This window comes from Micropterus salmoides, unplaced genomic scaffold, assembly GCF_014851395.1.
Source record: "Micropterus salmoides isolate LMB-PRFRI ecotype aquatic unplaced genomic scaffold, ASM1485139v1 Ms_hic_scaffold_17, whole genome shotgun sequence".
Classification (NCBI taxonomy): domain Eukaryota; kingdom Metazoa; phylum Chordata; class Actinopteri; order Centrarchiformes; family Centrarchidae; genus Micropterus; species Micropterus salmoides.
The window spans coordinates 24,551,666-24,565,612 of NW_024040817.1; the positions used below are offsets into that span (position 1 = coordinate 24,551,666).

The window sequence follows — 13,947 nt, forward strand, 5'->3', positions numbered from 1 at the left end:
TAATAAAATTCAAAGATGTGAGTTTCGACCAGAAGGAAGATTTATTAAAACAATTAAAAAGGTCAGGCTTTTGGCAATTTTATTCGCTGCACAAGCATAACAATAAAGACAAATAAGATGTGGATGCCAATACTGCCAGAGATGCTAAGGGATAAAAGCACACGGTTAAAAACACTTCAGCATCTACAGGGACCACACCAACACTAAAGGGGGGGTGGGGGGGGCAAAAACAGGGACAACCGCCACACCCCTAGCAGACCCAGCAGTTAACAACCACATTCACAGGGGCCCATCCACCTGTAACAATTCTCATAGACATAACAATTCAAACACAAATAGCAGCAGTTAATCAGGCAGGCAAAACAGCAGTGGCTAAACAACCCTAAAATTACAAGAATTTAATTAGTTCAGTTGTCTTAACAAAATATACTTGCTAAATACCTGACAATATTTACCTCACACAATGCAGTAAGTAGTCAACCCAGCTCTGACTCATGGATCGGATGTTTAGGCCCACTGCAATGTGAATCATGTTATCAAAAGGCACACGAACTAGTAAACTTGCATAACTATTAGACAACATACCTCAGCGTTAACCACTGCCTTCTCTGTGGTGGACCTTTAGCACAACAGGCTATTCAGCTGACGAGGTCTGGACAACAGGTGACTTAAAATACCTGTGATTAAAACAAATTAAAACATGTTTACAAGTTAAAAAACATTGTCAGCCTTGACTCGCATCAGTGGTACGTAACGTCCATCCGTCCATCCATCGTCAACCGCTTATCCTGCATACAGGGTCGCGAGGGGTACGTAACGTGTTGGGCAGTAATGCAAAATTACTTTTTCCAGTAAAGAGTAATGTAACGGGTTACTATTTCCAAAACAGTTGTATTATTACAGTTACTAATCCAAGTAACGGTGCGCTACTGAACGCACCATCCTTGACGTGAACGCGCGACGCGCTGCATCTCAGCTGCACCGGACCTTAGGCCTATGTTGTAAAAGTCAGCTGTTAGCCAAGAAACTAGGACAACTGGAGAACAGGGAGAGAGAGGTATTTTCGACAGCTGTAAGTAACGTCATTGCCATTACTGTGTCACAGTCTAAGATGCAAAGAACATTGCGATCAGGCCACCAGGTCTTAAACAGGCAACAACCTTTGCTGCTGTCTCTTATTCATTAAAAATAATCTATTAACTTCAACTGAACTAATTTGAAAGTTAGTAGTTACATTATTTAGTTATAGACTCAATTATTTCATGTTGCACATTTAGCTGTTATGAATACAAAATAATAATTATTATAGAGAGGTTGCGATGGTGCAGTGGATTAGACCCTTGTCTTTGATTCCCACTGCAACACATCCATTAAATAACTTATTGTCATGGGTCCTGCTTTCTCTTCCATGTTAGAGCCGCCGCCAGTTTAATCAAGGTGTCGGTGGTCTCAGTATATTTTCCTGCTTTTTCGCCCTTTGCCAAACACATGCCTGTTTAAAGTTATTACCCCAAGTTTCATGTTTCTAGCTTATTCTTACACATGGGAATTTGATCCGTGGCATAAGACAAATAATAATAATAAAAACAATAGGATTCTACCGCTTTGTGGTTTGAATCTTAAAAAAGCATTTAAATTAACCTCTGGATAGGCTACATTTTATGCTTGTCAGAAGCTTCCGGCAGCACTTGTAGAAGCAGCAGCCGGCTCCACTGTTATTTTTAATCTGTTTCTTCCAGCTTTATTGCCAGAACATGTGTTACCTCTGTCATTGGAAGACGAAGACATGGTTTTTGGATTAAAGAGCAGCCGGCCCAAACAACTGGACCAGTTGCCATGGCGGTGATCGCTCAGTGGAGAGGAAAGAGATGTTTCAAGCTGCCAGAGCAAGAATCTGGCAAGATGAGAGGAGGTGGACTCTGTGTTTTACATCGTTGATGCTTGGTGCACAAACACAGTCAAGATGGACTCGGTTTCCCAAATTTCAAACTGTTTATTGTGAAGATGAAACTTTCCTATTATCATCTGGTTGCTGCCATTTATATTCACCCCAGATGCAAATTCCAAAAATGCACTGTAGAATGTTCGGGGTGTAAACGTGTATGTATAGGCTATATCTATGTATATATATATATTTGTGTTTGTTTGTTTGTTTGTTTGATTTTATTTGTTTTAATTTAATATTTAATATAGCCCTACAGTTGTATGTTGTGTGTGTAGCATGGAGGACCTTTGTTTCGTTATGCAGCCTTGTGCTATAATTACTTATAATCAACCTTGTACTTTAATGCAAAAGCCTGTGATTTCGGTGACCACTGGAGCAGATTTCCAACCACTGAACAATATTTTTTCTCCGGTAGGGGCTCAACCACTAAATGGCTCTTTTTGTGTCACATTCCTGCAGGTTGACCACCTGATGCAAATCCATGACAAACAGCAGGCGGAAAAGCATTTAAAAGGCCAAGTAGGATAAAAATGTCCACAGTTACAAAACACATTTATTGCAACAATACATACAATGGCTCCATTACAACCACAAAGCTCATTTTAACTGTAAATTTTTTTACTTTTGCTGCCAGTCAAATCACTGGAGCCAAATATCTCCAACAGTCAAAAGTACACGTTTTCTCGTTACAAATGAGTCAATAAATAAGGTCTTACAGTAATAATTTAACATCAATAAACAGTATGGCCACGGTTAACTGAACAGTGAAACAGTTCACGGTAGGGTTTTCTTCTCCATGTACAGTAGGCTACAGATTTACATCTGTACATACAGCCAGCTGCCTTTCAAGCATCTGTTTCTCTACCAAGTCCTCCACTCTGCCAACCTCCACCTCATCTACATCGTCCATAAAACTGGACCAATCCGTACCCCCGTCTGCACGTTCCATGGGCTCTGGTTGGCTGGTGGGGTGAACAGGGGCGGAATCATCGTGAGTGGTGGTCACGCAGTTGCAGCTGTCGCAGATGCCGAAGCGCCTGAGTCCTGGTGAAACACTGGATCCAGTGAAGGTTCGCCTGCAGCTCTTACATGATACTGGCCAGTAGTGCCTATGGACCTGTAAATGGTCAGACAGCAGGATGTGAATCTTTTTTCCACAGGCAACACCAACTTTCAGATTATTCTAGGTGAAGAATAACAACATAGGAGCCGAAAGATTTATTGCTCTCATTATGCTTCACATAACAGAAGCAATACAAAACACAAGCAGCAGGGGAAAAAAGAGCTGAATTTAACAGCCCTCAATTTAAGAGTGAGACAGCTAATTACTGTTTACAACTAAGTCAAGGCAATTACTGTGGTTTTGTACATCCCTTTATATCTTAACTATGTATTATTCACTATAATATTATACTACAACTGAGACAAAATCCAACAAATGTTCTTTACACTACAACAAGGACGGGTAATTGTCACCGTGCAATTTCCCACAAATATTTAACTAAAACAGTGGTTTTAAAAAGTTATTCAAAATTAAGAGTCATTTTACTTAAAATTGTTTTCAACAAGTGAAGTCTTTCTACACGAGAGATGCCAGCACATGGCTGGCCATGAAATTCGTGAGATTCCTCAATCATTTAAAATAATGGTAACTCATGTTTTAAAACAAGTTGTAATTTCCCTGTTTGGCAAAGTGCAGTATTTTGTAAATACCACATCCCTGCCAACAAAAAAACAATCATTGATCACAAGTGGAAAATGGAATAAATCATTACTACAACTAAAAAAAGAAAGACCGAGAGAGAACAAAAGCTAAACTGCAGGTTTGGTAATGAAAATATATTACCACTGAACAGACAGTAGGTAACTGAATAACTGGAAAACAAGGCAAAAATGTTCATAAAATAGTCTATAGTAGCTGTAAAATGTCCTCTTCAATTACCTTTTATCAGGGGCTACCTTAGAGTTCGAGGCCTACATATCAAAGCCAGGTTAGATGGCACAACAATACAAAACTATCTTTGCAGTCTCACTGAGGTCTTACACTGAGGGCATGACTGCGAAGGTGCTCCTGTCTTGTGAACCTCTTGCCACACATGGGACAGGGGAAGGGCCTCTCTCCTGTGTGGCAACGAATGTGTCTCTTCATGATTCCCTTCTGCTTGGCAGTGTATGGGCAGAATGGGCACTTGTGGAGTTTCACCGGCACTACCAATCCATCACCTGCAGGGGGAGAGAGAGGCCAATAGTTCAGATTTACCTCAACAGAACAGTGTGGCTGCAAAATGTGCAGCCTTACTCGTCTGCTTGAGAAAGTATTGAATGCAAAATAAGATTAAACAGCCTACTGAAACATATCTCCCTAGGCCGTTTGCATGACCTTACATTGAGCTTGCCAAATACCTGTGTCCTCCCCAAGCCAATCAGACTGGATCTCCATGATCGATGATCCCACAAACCCTAAACCTTCATCCATTCTGCCTCCTCCTGTGTTGTTACCTAGTCCTTGGGTAAAGCGCTGCCCCACTCTGTCCCCCAGAGGACTGGGGCCTTCGCCTCTGGCTAGCATCTCCATCAGCTGCCTGGCATTAAAGGAAGGGCTGTATCCCAAGGGGGAGCGCTCATTGGAGGGAGAGGGACTTGGGGGAAGTAGCCTGCTATGATGAGAGTTATGGAGAGAGGGCCCAGGATATGAGGCCAGGTGTTTGGTGTCAGGGGACTCCATGAGCTCCTCATCAGGGTCATACTCTATTTTGGGGTTCACTAACTCCGGGGTCAAAGCAGACGAGGAAGAGGATGAGAGGTTTGTCTGATCCATGTGTCCTTTCGGTCCTTCACTCCCAGATGCAAATCCCTCCCTGGAATGGTAGTCACTGTCCATGTCCCTGCTGGTGCCTGGAGTTGTGGTGACAGGAAGAGACAAAGGGGTTCTGGCCGAGCTCACAGACTCCGGACCTAACCCCGAGCCTCTATCTGCCTCCGCTACCTGTGAATGAGGCTCCGCAGCCCCTGCACCACTGGAGATTGTCGCAGTACGACTGTCACTGTCTGCAGGACCCATCCCGCCCTCCTGTGCCTGGCTCTCCTTCTCTGTGCCCCTCTCCTTCTCCTTGTTGCATATTTCCAAAGATGAGCGGATGTATCCCTTACAGAAGTTTACCAAGTCAGTCATCTGCAGGTAGCTGGCCGCTGACATCACCTCAATGACATTGCTTCTGTTCAGGGCCAAGCGGCCAGAGTAAAGGAAGTCCAGGATAATGGAGAATGCATCGGCCGTCACGATGTCCAACGAAGCTGTGCTGTAGCGCTGTCCACTATCCTGAAAAGAGATGTATTGAGAGGTTCAAGGCAATTTGGGACTTCCTTGAAAATACAATTTCTTTAATCTGGCTCACTTCTAATTTTTTAACAGTTATAACATTTACAAGGAGAAGCAGAGCAATTATTTTGGCGTGCTTGTTATAACAGATCTGTAAATTCTGATAAATGTATCTTAGCAGCATACTGGATGCACTACTCTACTGGAGAATGAGCTGATACAACAGTCCAGACCACCAAACCAGTTTACTTAAAGATCTCCCAAACTATGGGGAGGGGATAATTTCTTATATTCTTCTTCACTGCTTTAATAGAACATGATCTGCTTTAATGTTTGGACATTTTAAGGCATTTAAGATATCATTAATAACATAATAATAAATACATTATCTTTTTCTGAGAAGCCATAACCAACACTTGCTCTCTTCTAGAGAAAAGAAACCTCACCTGCAGGTAGTGAACCAGCAGAGCCCGGAAATAGCCGCTCCCAGCAAACAACACATTACGGTGGGCCTTGAAGACACGACCTTCGACAAGGATGCTGCAGTCACAGAAGAAGTCCCGCTTACGCTGCTCATTGAGCTCAAACAGCAGTTTGGGCAGGTAGCAAGGCACCTCCATGTCTACACCACAGTGAGCCCTGCGAGGAAAAGGGAGGAGAGAGTGTATAGCAAAAGGTTGATATTGGACTTTTTTGTTCTGTAATGTGGTTCTCCTTTGTTTGGTTAATGCCAAACACTGGATTTAACATGAAATATACACGTTATGGTCCTGATTAGGAGACCACTCCACTTTGTTATCGTATACCAATGGGATCATTACAGTACCTTACCAAAACAAAGTGTGTTAAAGGGAAAGTAGGAAACCACCAATGGACGTTAATACGTATCAGGTGTATGCAGTTTTAATCACTTTAACCACATTTAATACTCTAACAGACAACAAGGCTTAAATGTGCAAACGTTAAAACAAATACACGTCTGACAAGGAGGAATAAAAAGAGAAGGGACCTGTAAAATAACGTAAGCTCGACTCTGTTTTTGCTTACAAGCTAACTTGCGTTGCTAGCGCCGTTGCTAGTTGATGACACATTATTACACAGAACAGCAGACCAACAATATCGCCTGCATTTTAGGAAGCACGCTGACAGACCGCGACATAAAACGGACACATAATACGGTCTCACCTGTATAATTACGTGAGAAAACCTTTATCATAACACAAAGATAGAAATTTTCCAGGTTCATTTTTCCATGTCCACATTAGCCAACAACTTCCGCCTTCAGCTAACAGTGACGTTTTTCATTTGTCCAATCGATGCCTGATGAGGCGTTGACCATAGTGATTGTTTCTAATGCTTGTTTTTGATATTGCGAACACTTCCTTTCACAGACTGCACACAGACAATGGTGTTAATAGAAAGTGTTTCACTACAAAATTTTCCTTTTTTTAGTTCAATGATGTGGGCTTAATGACGTTCAACTTGTAAAATGCTGTAGTTAGATGTGTTAATTAATTTCTAAAAACAGAAGACTTTGGTAATACTTACAATCAGGCAGACAGTTCATATTAGACTAATTCCAGTTTGCTCGAAATTAATGTATCCTCTTTATATAATGTGCTGTAATATGACAATTGGAATATCATATAGCAGGATTAGACTAGTAAGATCACAAGAAAAAGTCCCAGACATGACCCCAAGTAAGATGTTACCTTTCTAAGTGCTAAGTAATTTGTATAATTTATACTGACTTATAATACATACATAATACAACATAATGTTTTTATCTATATAATGGAGTATTCAACAAAAGCATTTTATTGGATTATTAAAGTATTTTAGTCCGTATTAGGTCTACAACTATAGGCCTACTTTGAAATCATGGTAAAACCCTGCTACATGGCAATATTAACTGTACACCAAATTGACTGATTAAAGTTTGACATCTGTTTTAACATAGAGCCGTAGCTCATGAAGTATTCAATTTCAAATAAACATGGTCCCAGCCTTCATTTGCTGTAGTCTAGTGTGGTCTCATACTATGGGTGCTCTTGTCCCCTGCTGCTGTAGCTAAGTTGGTAGTCGCAAAAAGTTGCAAATTCAATTCAGATAGAGTTTTCTGTACTTGATGTGAAACGTTATTTTAGACAATGTTGCACTGAACTGTGATCAACAAAAAATATACAATGTAAAATACCAAAATTATGCAAGTGCTCTTTGAAGGTGTCTGAATGAAGTTACAATGCTCTGCTGTAATGTCATTGTAAATCCCAAAAAGTGGAACAAAAAAGGTAAATTGGCTAATTAGAGAAGAGAATCATTGAAGCATTCTGAGTAGAGTAGTAAATGTAAGAATTTCACTTTAATTCATAATGTAATAAAAATACATCTTAAGCAGACTTGCAAAGAAAATTCACATCAGAGCAATACGTCTCACCATTGAAGAGTTAAACATATGCAAGTTTCTTATTCCCCTTTTGATACACAATGGTAATTATGTGTTTTTGACAGTAAAGTGTTTTCTTCGCTGTGAGTTATGTCTGCTTTTCTCCATTGCAGAAACATATTGATAGTGATGATGATAATGATGATGATGGTGATGGAAGAACCTCAAAGAGTCACCCTCCTTCTCATACCAAGTCCGGCATGCGGCTGCACAACCGCAGGCAGCTCGCGCATGCCCACGTTGTCTGCTCAAGAATACTTGTTTATTTGCCTTCCATTCTGGAGAGAAAATAATTCCTTTTTTATTTTTGGACAAGCAAGAGTAAACAAGTAGTTCCTTTAGCACTGCGCCACACCCTCTTAGCACAATCCAAAGCTCTTAGTGTTTTTACACTGATGGGTGCCGACCAAGCGACTCATTTGTTTCAGATATTTTCCCATGGCAAACAGGGCAAACACAAAGGCTTCATGTTGGCCTGGAGAAACCACAGGGTAGGCGTGCATGAGCCTCTATACTCACCCTCTTTTGAAAATGAAATTTATGGCACCTCATAAAAACTCTATTCACGCTTATAAGCACTAAATATAAACCAGTATAAACCAGCAGGGTTTGACTCATTCCTTGTAAACTTGACCTGATGGAGCATTGTGTCCGGCTGCAGGCAGGCCAAACGTCGGTTGACCCAGCTGCCCAGCCCTTACACGAGCCAGTCCCAAAGCAAAGCTGAAATGGGTTGAACTCTGAGGTGGCTCTGGTTGCTGACCTTCTTCTTGCTCTGACTCAGGGAAACACAAGGCTTTTGTTTTTGTCATTTGTTGACATAAGGGCAGGAAACTCCCTCTCCATGGACCTTTCACAGCCAAGCAATCACACTGGAGTTTCTACAACACTGCCCTATCTGTGTGGCAGTTTAATGCCGGTTCACACCCAGCAAACCCTTAGGAACAAATAATATTCATGATTTATGATTGGGTTTTTTCTTACGCCTATGATTATGATGGTGTATGATTTAGGGATCGATGCCCAGTCTAAAAAGTAAATAGATGCTGTGTTATGTAAGGCTGCATCCAGATTTGGGACCTCACTCATTGTGTGTGTTAGCCACTGTGAGACCCACGGCTGGCACAGAGGGCTCCAGCAGCACCCCTCTGGGTCCCTGTGGTCTGCGCCTCAGCACATAACAGCCACTTAGGCCGGCATTTTCCCAGGCTGAGACAACACACCACGGTGGCAGCGCGAGCCACAGAGAGGGCCTGATTAAAGAGTAGGGACAATGGAGGGAGAGAGACCGTGGTGGCATTTTCCATCTCCGCCGCTGTCTCCTGGGGGGACCAAGTATGTGCCGTGAAACGTTTGAATTATCCCAGAATCTCTGGAATTCAGACAGAGGCACCGCGGAGAGGACCCTCGACCGGGGATCAAAGAGCTTTGAGAGGAGTGCGGTGGACTGGTGGTGAAGCTCTAGTACATAGGGGAGTATGAGTGTGTGTAGGCTATGTGTGTGTGTGTGTGTGTGTGTATGCTTCAGAAAACTGACTTGAGGCAGATAAAAATAATGTTTGAATTTAAATCATATTTTCTTTTATGGCTACATATCTAAAGATGTTTTCAAAAAGCCATGTTTGACTTCTGAGGAGGCTGTGATCACTGAGCAATGAAATACAGGCATGTGGTGTGTGTGTGTGTGTGTGTGTGTGTGTATGTGTATGTGTGTGTGTGTGTGATGCTGTTCTTTTATCCCTCATGGGATCAGATAATGCAATCATAGCCAATCAATGGGAGACTGATGCAGCGGGCGCCCCTCTTTAGTTTGGAGACGCCACTCTCCGCTGTGGTGGCAGAGGAAGAGGAAGAGAAAAGTGAGAGGGGGAAACCTTGTCCCTCTCTTTCGTTCTTTCTCTCTCTGTAATTATCACTTAATGTTCTTCGGTGATCTGGAGACGTCTGGCTGTTTCTTAGTCCGTTCTTCCCTCGCTGGAGCGGAAATGTATCACTGTCTGAAATAAATCTGCCAACCTTTTTATTATTGTATATTTAGCACCAGAACAGAGTAGTAAATGGAGCAGTCCCGGACCACAAGCTTCCGGTAGCGCAGGGCCTCAGAGCTGGCTGTCTTTGCCACAGCCAAGTCTACAGATCAAAGCCTCCTGTACTATATACAGTTAGCTAGTCGTCCTCAAGCAATGACCTCGAGCAAGTTTCATGTCTAAGAAAGACAGCGTGTGTAGAGTGTATAGAATTGGTTTCCTTCGCAAGTATGCCTTTTCAGCAAGCCAGTTTTGCATGACTATCTATTGTGTGTACTCTTCTGAATGTGTGTACAAGCTTTCATGTCCGTCTACATGTCCATATCTGTGCTTTAAGTCAAGCTTTGTCATGGCATTGTGTTGTGTTTGTTTGATGTCAAAAATGACAGCGTTGTGTTTACACAGGAAAAGACTTACAAAGTGGTGTCCTGGGAAGTTGTCTCGTGGCATTCAACGAGCACAGTTCAGTACAAGGAAAACTCAACTAATTAAATCAACTAAACTCCTCACAGTTTGCTGTAAAATATAGGCAATATCCAAATATTTGTGTTAAGGAGGAAAAAGACAGTCCCACTGGTGTGATGCTGATCTTTACTAACTTTGTAATAACCAGTGAGCAGCCCGTCAAAGTCAGTTTTAAGACACTAACATCATATCTGCTTGAGTGTGTGAGAACTAGCTAGCAAGTGAGCAGTTGAAATAGTTAGCTAAAACTAATTAACAAAAAAACAATTAACATTAGCAAAAAGTAATGCTAAAACCGTTAAAATAGCAAGCTAAAGGTGATCAGTAAACAAATAATTAGCTAAAAGAAATGCTAAAACTGTTAAATTAGCAAGCTAAATGTGATCAATAAATAATTAAAAATAGCTAGCTAAAAGTAATGAATAAAAAAAGAATTAGCTAAAAGTGAAAACCGTTGAAATAGAAAGCTAAAAGTAGGCCTATCAAATAAACATTTGAAAATATTAGCTTAGAGTAATGAATATATAACTGAAATATGGTAAGTTGCTAAAAAATAATGACTAAACAGTTCAATCGAACAGTTGAAATACTTACTACAAGTAATGGATAAATGAAACCAACCACTTCCATCTTTTGCCAAGTAGTTGCGTGTCAGACAAAAAAGATTGGGAACCACTGGGATATCTGTTCACCATAGGGCTATATCACTTATTCACTCCAAAACTAATACAGAGGCCAAATTTATAAGTCAGCTAAACTGATCCAGACCATTAATTTTACTGAACAACGCAGACTTAGTTTGGCTTCAGTAAAACAAAAGAATGCAGATTAAATCCAGATTCAGTGCATCCATTATTTAGTGATCTTAAATAATAAAAGCTACTATCAAGACCAATAAAAGTGGTACCAATTCCCTCAGGATATGAAAATGATGTTTGTCATTACGCTCATCCTCCCTCCATTAAAGTCTTCCTGACTTTCCTTGCACACTCACTGTAATCCCCTTCTGGGAATGCTAAAAATTACCCAGCAGTGCGTTGGCGGCAAGTTTTTATGCTGGTTTTTAGGGGCTTATGCCTGCTCTTCCGAGCTGCCGTCAGAATGAGGTGTCGGCTGGACGCCTCCCTGATAAGGCCGTAATCTGAGGTGTAAAGTTATAAGAGGGATTTGGGAAAGGGAGCGGATGTCACAGAGCAGCAGCCAAGGGTGTCTCTGGCAGCGTAAAATGGGGATAGAGCACCCTCTCCTTGGTTTATGACTCTGTGAGAGCTCCTCTGAACCAACCTGGTATCCGATTAATCCACATCTCAGAATTTCAGACTGACCAGGGAACATGTGCATATGTTTTCTATCCTTGTCATGTACAGTTTACTTTCTTTGTTTCTACACTGAAATCCTTTTGTGTAGACAGTGACAAAAATAGAAAGCTGACGGGGGAATTATGCATCACACAACTCCTTGCAATAAAAATGAGTCTCCTACATAAACTTGAATAGTAGTCAGCTTCCAAGTCAAAAATGCTTGAGCAAAACTAGCTTTACAGTGGCTAATATTAGCTGAGTCTTAAACGCCCCCACCCCCCAAGTCATCAAATCAGGCACAGTCGCATGCATGGCCGAAGGGACACAGTGGATTAGCCTTAAACTCTTTCATTTTTTACTTTCCCCCTTTTCCTCTCTCTCTCTCTCTCTCTCTCTCTCTCTCTCTCTCTCTCTCTCCGTGGCTCATAAAAGATTGCGTCCTGTGTGTGATGTGGTGGAGGAGTGCAGTCAGAATGAACTGATTACGGACGAGGGCCGGCGTGCCTTTGAGTCATGGCACCGAACAACATTCTTCAAGCACTTAAAAATAGTAACAGTTGACTTTTTTCAGGTTTGTTTTTCTCATTGGAGGACTTTGGAGCATCCTCTGCTGGCTTTGAAAAGTCGAATCATAACCAGATTTTTTTTTTCTTCTCCCCCCTCCCTTCCCCTGTTCTTTCATTTTGTTATTGGGAGTTTGTTTAATCTTGTGAAGAAAATTGGTTTAGCGTGGGATAGGCAGAAATCTTTTGGGGATAGGTTTTGTCGCTTTAGACTTGTTGAGCATTGTATTTTTTTTTTCAGTGCAGGAAGAAAAAGTGCCAGTTTGTGCCAAAACCTCATGAAGTATAGATAAAAAGGGGTTGAGTGAGAGGGAGGCCGCAACACCACGACAAAGATATGGGCTGTCTAAGCAAAGAACTTTACAAATGACGATCTCCAGGGGAAAAAAGGGGGAGACAAAATAAGGGAGGAAGGCAGTGGAAGAGGAGGGAGGAGGAAAAGGAGGAGGAGGAAGATGGGTATTGGGGGGAAATAACACAGAGCACTGGAGGGAGGGGAGGAGATGAGAGGGGAAACATTCCCCCTTGCCCACATTAAAGACATAAAAAAGAAAACAAACAGAAAAACATGTCTGACATAAAGAGGCTGGTTTCCGCGGCGACAGCACAATGGCTGCCTGTGGCTCTCGGGGCCCTCGCCGTCCCGTCTGGGGCCCGGCACCAGCGAAAGTCACCACAGTCACAGGGCCCAATAGCATGTGTGTGTGTGTGTATGTGTGTGAAACATGCTGAATGTCATCACAGGCCTAGTACTGTGGGAACCGCCATGAAAGGGACCCCACTCGGAAGCCACAAAAGTTCCTTTCTGCTTCTTCTCTTCGGCTTTTAGCCTCTTTATTTATCTGTGCGTAGGGGAGCCGGATGAGGAGGGAGGACTCACTCTTTCTCTTTCGCTGTTCTCTCTCTATGTCTCTCGCTCTCTGACAGGCAGCATGACCCATCACTGCAGCCCTCCTGCCCTCTTGACACCTCAAATCACAGCAGCCACTATCTCAAACACACATATACTGACTGTGTCTAACCCTGTTTCTCTGGAGGTTTATTCACACCCATATCAGCTCAATCAGGTCATTAAAACACAATGCAACTCTTTGGAAGTACCCTATAGGAACAAACCTGCCGTTTCCCAGACATGCCTCATATATCCAAGTTATTCTGAGGGAATCGCGGAGACGGACAGACAGGCAGTGCCACAGGTCCCAGGCATTCCTTATGTGTCTGAAGGGCAGATAATTCCCTCATGAGCCCAGCCTGGACAGTGCCAAGCTGCTCCGGTGCCAGTTCCCATGCCAATCCAATCTTGACCCCAGTGACTGAGCACCCAACCACAGGCTGACTACTATAAAGGCTTCATACCAATAAAAAATCAATAGATTTTTTTGGTGTATGTCAGTAGCACTTGCATACAGCAGGGCACCATGCAGGGCTCCTTTGACCACAATTGGCCTTTCATTTATTCTCTGCAAGGGCCCCAGACAGTGAACAAACATTGGATTTTGCCTAATGCTATTTGATTACATCTGAGGAGTTATTTGTGGGTACCATATCATTCACAAGATATATTTACAAACATCTCTTCATAATTTTTGAGGATGTAAATAAGTGAAACTTAAGCACTTACACTTTATAACCATGGCTATAAAGTGCTTCACAGTTACAAAAACAAAAAAATGATAAAAAGCATTTGTATGAATGTTTAAATATGAGACAAGCAAGAATGGTTAAAGAAGGCTTTTCTCCCTCATGTCATAAAATGTTGTCATCTATGTATTTCCTCTTGCATTATCATAACTGTGCTTGTGATTTCAACGGTTTGGTCCGCGTTAAAGAAAGATTTTCTCTTTTTCTTATGAATTAACATAGAAATTCTAATATATTGGT

At 41.9% G+C, this 13,947-nt stretch overlaps 1 protein-coding gene across 4 annotated transcripts; it reads right to left on the reverse strand.

Moving 5' to 3' along the window:
• Positions 1-2,478: 2,478 nt before the first annotated feature.
• On the reverse strand, positions 2,479-6,589 carry zbtb8b (zinc finger and BTB domain containing 8B). 4 transcript variants are annotated; one of them, XM_038725382.1, is made up of 5 exons: positions 6,450-6,589; positions 5,711-5,903; positions 4,331-5,264; positions 3,990-4,168; positions 2,479-3,062 (listed from the first exon to the last, which is right to left on the reverse strand). In XM_038725382.1, the coding sequence occupies exons 2-5, from the start codon at positions 5,882-5,884 to the stop codon at positions 2,754-2,756; spliced, it is 1,596 nt and encodes a 531-aa protein (XP_038581310.1). In that variant the 5' UTR covers positions 5,885-5,903; positions 6,450-6,589; the 3' UTR covers positions 2,479-2,753. The 4 variants fall into 4 exon arrangements, with proteins under 4 accessions (XP_038581310.1, XP_038581311.1, XP_038581308.1 ...); XM_038725383.1 differs by lacking the exon at positions 6,450-6,589 and adding an exon at positions 6,312-6,330 and having other exon boundaries at positions 4,445-5,264; XM_038725380.1 differs by lacking the exon at positions 6,450-6,589 and adding an exon at positions 6,312-6,330.
• Positions 6,590-13,947: the final 7,358 nt, after the last annotated feature.